Raw genomic sequence first — 5,000 nt, forward strand, 5'->3', positions numbered from 1 at the left:
TGATATTCAAACCAGAGATCAAGGCTTTTGTGTGCCCACTAGTAAGTGAATAGATGACATTTTCTGCTGCAAATCGTTTCAAAACACTTTTTTTTTCATTTTGTCCAAACAACTTTTATTATTTAAATACGGATGGATTTCAAAATAACTCAATTTGTCAAAACTTATCAAACGTGAGACTTCAAAAATGTTTGAGAAAATTTGACAGGCTAAAGTGCTACCGATGCTGCTGCTGCTGCTGCTGATGATGATGATGATGATGATGATGATGATGATGGTGATGATGATGATGATGATGATGATGATGATGATGATGATGATGATGATGATGATGGTTATGGTGGTGGTGACGGTGATTATGATAATGATGTTGGTGGTGGTGTTGTAGTATTGATTATATTAACGAATTTAATAATGAAATTAAAGGGAGGCCACCGAGATAATACAAAAAGTAGAATATTTTTTAATGTTACTTCCCTTACCCTGTGTATTTTGATGATCCTGTAAATGACATTCACCATGCTTTATGAGGGCATGGAACCAGATTTATTTTTAATACAGTACAAAACCAGAGCATTTATATAGCGCATTATCCACTAAACATGCTCAAAGCACCTTAAAAAGGATTCCCTAGTCAATAGCAACATTTAAAATGTCAGACGAGACATGTGCTTGCGCCTGAACGAGACTTTTAGGTGATCTCAAACTAAGTACACTGATAGTGTGCTCTTGGAATCTACACCTGTTTCCTATTTGAACCAGTTCCCCTTTGTCTTATCTTTTCTTGGGTGCTTTAATTGTAGGTCTAGAACTTTTTACTTTCCCATTTTCTTCCTTTTTGCTGGCGCTGATATGACCTAGATGAACCGCAAGCGCCGTAAAACCATTAAAAACAAAAACAAAAATTAAGTAATGGCCGTTAATAAAAAAAATAATTAACAATTGAAGTCTCTGTGGAGGTTATCAGCACATTAACTCACTCAATCCGAGATATTTTTGCTACTTTTCAAAATTAAAAAAAAAAATATATATATATAGGCCTATATTAAAAATGAGCATTTACATAGATAGTTTTATTCAACTATCCTTAATATGAAAAAAAAATTAAAAATATTAGCTTTGATACTGCGCTTATTTTTTGTCTCAGAAAAGTGTAATAAATAGGCATGGGATAAAAGTAACTCGGTCTAACTACGGATATAGTCGGTGTTAGCAATGAGTGAGTTAAGAGGCTGGAGTTTACATCTCATACGATAATTGAAGTGTTTCTAATAGAAATGGTGAGAAAATTAGGCTATGGAGAAGCGTCGAAGGAAAACAGAGAATAGAAAGTCACGGGGTCAGTGCCGTGTATAGAGAACAAAAAGTCATGGGGTCAGGGGTCAATTACGGGGTCAATCATCGTTGATACCAATGCCCGCTCCACACTATTTCTGAAAACTACAAATAGTTCCCGTTTTTTTTCGATCTTTCGAAAGAGAGACTTTAGGCCCATAGAGCCAGAGTCTATCTCAATGTCTATAGTATGAAATGGACAATAGCAATTGTCTGCTGCCTTTTGGATAGGACTCGAGTATATCGCAAAGTACTTGCCGCCAGATCTAACAGAACCAGCTATACAACTAGTACTGGTCTTTAAAAAATCTCGACTTCACCGGGATCGATCGTTGACACATGTACTCTACCAATTGAGCTATCGTGACCTGATGACTGTACACCTAAAAAAACCACTGTTTTTTAAACTCACGAAAGTGAGTAGAGCAGGCACGTATGTCGATAACAACAAGAAAAATGAAGCGAGTAGGAGAGTGCCGGAAGACAACAGAGAATAAAAACTTTGCGGCAGCGATGGGGGCTCGAACCCTAGACCTTACTGGTAAGACAACTCTGCCTGGCCATGTCTTGTTATCATGTCTTCTAAACATTTCCTTTCAGAGGGTCCTTCGTGCACATTTGAGAGAGGGCCGTGTAACTGGGCAAAAGCATCGACCAAAAACCAATTCCAACTAGTGTCCCAATTACCAACCGCAAAATATGCAACCTTTGACCACACACTGGGAACTAAATTCGGTAAGACCTCATCATTCTCTTCTTGGTTCTAATCCACCCCCCCCCCCCCCCCCCCCCCCCCCATGATCTCATTGTTAACTCTAATTAAAGGGCAGTAATCGATGTTTTCATAATCTCATTGTTGACTCTAATTGAAAGGCAGTAATTGATCTTTCTTCAAAATTTCAGTGTTTGTTCTAATTCAAGGGCGGTAATTGGCTTTTTTTCATAATTCCATTGTTGTTGACTCTGAATCCATCTAGCTTGTCTGACTGTTGGTTTTAAACAACCTATGGCATCACGTTTAAGTCATAGACAAGGACGCATATCCATCTAGCTTGTCTTTGGCTGTTGGTTTTAAACAACCAATGGCATCACGTTTAAGTCACAGACAAGGACGCATTTCCATCTAGCTTGTCTTTGGCTGTTGGTTTTAAACAACCAATGGCATCACGTTTAAGTCATATACAAGGACGCATATCCATCTAGCTTGTCTTTGGCTGTTGGTTTTAAACAACCAATGGCATCACGTTTAAGTCACAGACAAGGACGCATTTCCATCTAGCTTGTCTTTGACTGTTGGTTTTAAACAACCAATGGCATCACGTTTCAGTCATAGACAAGGACGCATATCCATCTAGCTTGTCTTTGACTGTTGGTTTTAAACAACCAATGGCATCACGTTTCAGTCATAGACAAGGACGCATATCCATCTAGCTTGTCTTTGACTGTTGGTTTTAAACAACCAATGGCATCACGTTTAAGTCATAGACAAGGACGCATATCCATCTAGCTTGTCTTTGGCTGTTGGTTTTAAACAACCAATGGCATCACGTTTAAGTCACAGACAAGGACGCATTTCCATCTAGCTTGTCTTTGGCTGTTGGTTTTAAACAACCTATGCTTTTATCTTTAACCATATTCTTACCACCTTCAGCAAAACGTCACGTTTGTTACGACTCAATATATATTTTTCTTATTCAGATTTATTTCGTACATCACAAACTTTGAAGAATGATCTTTGTTTTATTAATAAGAACATAGAAGTTGTTTTGTAGAGTGTCTTGTTTGAGTTTAAAAAATCAATTTTTCTGCTGGGAAAGCCTGCCATTTTGGGAAAATACTGACATGAATCGGTAAGGAGAGAGTTAAAACGAAAAGAAAAGCAACTCACCAATCCCGACCAAGGTCAGCAGAAAATTTCAAAACAGCGGGTTCTCCGGCTTTAACCAGATACAGTTTTTTCAGAGACCTGTTTAGAAATGTAGTACTAATACATTTTTTCATGGAGACAACGCTCTTAGGTACTTACTTATTTTACACTTGAGCCTTTTCCAAGAACTCAACAGTGCGCCGCTCAGAGCAGGACGCAACCCTGGGCCTTCTGCTCAGAACAGTGTCTAACCAGAACGACGGCTACAGTAGATCTTAATAATACTTATTGTATATCAAGGAAAGTAGTTTATAATATCGAATTAGGACTTGGCGACAGCATTATACTATCAGAGCTAAAATGAATCATTCTAACTTTTACGGAGCAATCAAGATTGTGTAACATTTCTTTAGAGTTATCAAATTTGGACATCCATAAAACTGTCGTAGCTGCAATTATCTTGTCGTCTCTGACGTTTATTTATTTTATTGTCTGGTCGAGCAGCAAGTAGAAGCTACAATAATCCAGATACGACAATTCTAAAGTAGAAGCAATGGTTTGAGTAGCATCAAGTGTAGATATTTTTTTTATTTGTGAAATTCACCTTAGTTCAAAATTCACGATTTTTACATATATGTTAACATGGCGTTCCGTAGAAAAATTATCTAAAATAAAACCCCAGATGTATAGGTTGTTTGGAAAATAGAAATGTTGTACTTGAAATGGAGAGAGATTTTGTGAGATTAGTTGTCAATTTTGTATTTGATCTGATTCAAAAATTTCGATTTTGCCGTCATTTGCTTTATCTTATTTAATAACATTGACAATTTGATTGAATGACAACAATTTTCATCATGACTATCAACTCTCACCCCCCCCCCTTCTCCCTCCCCAACCCCTTAGGCCATTTCATGCTTTATAGAGAGGTCAGTAAAGGCGCTGCAACAAGAGCCGAACTCTTCAGCAAACCCCTGGAATTCCATGGCCCCATGTGCTTTAGATTTTTCTTCATCGCTTTTGGACACGGAAATAATGAGGTCACGGTGATGAAGGGCCAAAATTCGAAGGCTATCTATGTACTGCATATCACTGATACCCCGAAGGGCACTTGGGAGAGAATTGAAGTCAGTTTTGATGACATTTATCAGCATGTGGTAAGGAAAATGTATGACTTCTATCATTGGTTCTTACTATTATTGAGTTATTGCCCTTGGCGGTTTTCGTGCCAAGATTCTATCTGCATGCATCTTCCACTGATAATATCTATATACATCCCAATTTACAATATGTTATAAATATATTATAGTGCTCTCGCTAGTTTATTAAACATGTAGTTTGACGTTAGATTATGTAATGTCCAGTTTGTAAATAATATGCATATTATTTCTATACTGGTATGTTAGATAATGTAATAAACATAAATAGATATAACAGCTTCAAAAAAAAACAATACCAAACACGAAACGTTTCAAGCTCAAAACCCTTCTTCAGCCAACAACAACAAAAAACAATAAGGACATAAATACATTACTGAATTCCAGATAGACGACAGATATAATTTGTAGGTCTTCTATGTAGAACAATCTTGGCCGAAACGTTCCGTGTTTGGTATTTTGTTCTTTGTTGAAAGCTGTTCTATTCCTTTCTGTTTATGACTTTTTACAGTCCACAGCTTCTCACAGCCTAGAATCTTGTTAGATAAAGCTACGTCTGTGACACACCGTTGTTGAGATAGGAAATAAATCTGTTTATATGACCACCAACCCGAGTACTTCCTTTCCTGGACAGCCTGCATTCC

General features: G+C 37.3%; 1 protein-coding gene across 1 annotated transcript in view; it reads left to right on the plus strand.

The window, feature by feature from the left end:
• The window catches only part of LOC144979054 (MAM and LDL-receptor class A domain-containing protein 1-like), a gene marked incomplete in the record, with an annotated part of 24,197 nt that overhangs the window by 4,244 nt on the left and 14,953 nt on the right, over window positions 1-5,000 (plus strand). The window contains 3 exon segments of the mRNA XM_078925668.1: window positions 1-41; window positions 1,936-2,070; window positions 4,106-4,356. The exon segment at window positions 1-41 is cut by the window's left edge and continues 161 nt beyond it. Of these exon segments, the coding sequence (XP_078781794.1) occupies window positions 1-41; window positions 1,936-2,070; window positions 4,106-4,356 (427 nt within the window).

The sequence above is a fragment of the Berghia stephanieae genome, chromosome 8 (genome assembly GCF_034508935.2).
Source record: "Berghia stephanieae isolate SIO BIC M18660-M18661 chromosome 8, UCSD_Bste_1.3, whole genome shotgun sequence".
NCBI lineage: Eukaryota > Metazoa > Mollusca > Gastropoda > Nudibranchia > Aeolidiidae > Berghia > Berghia stephanieae.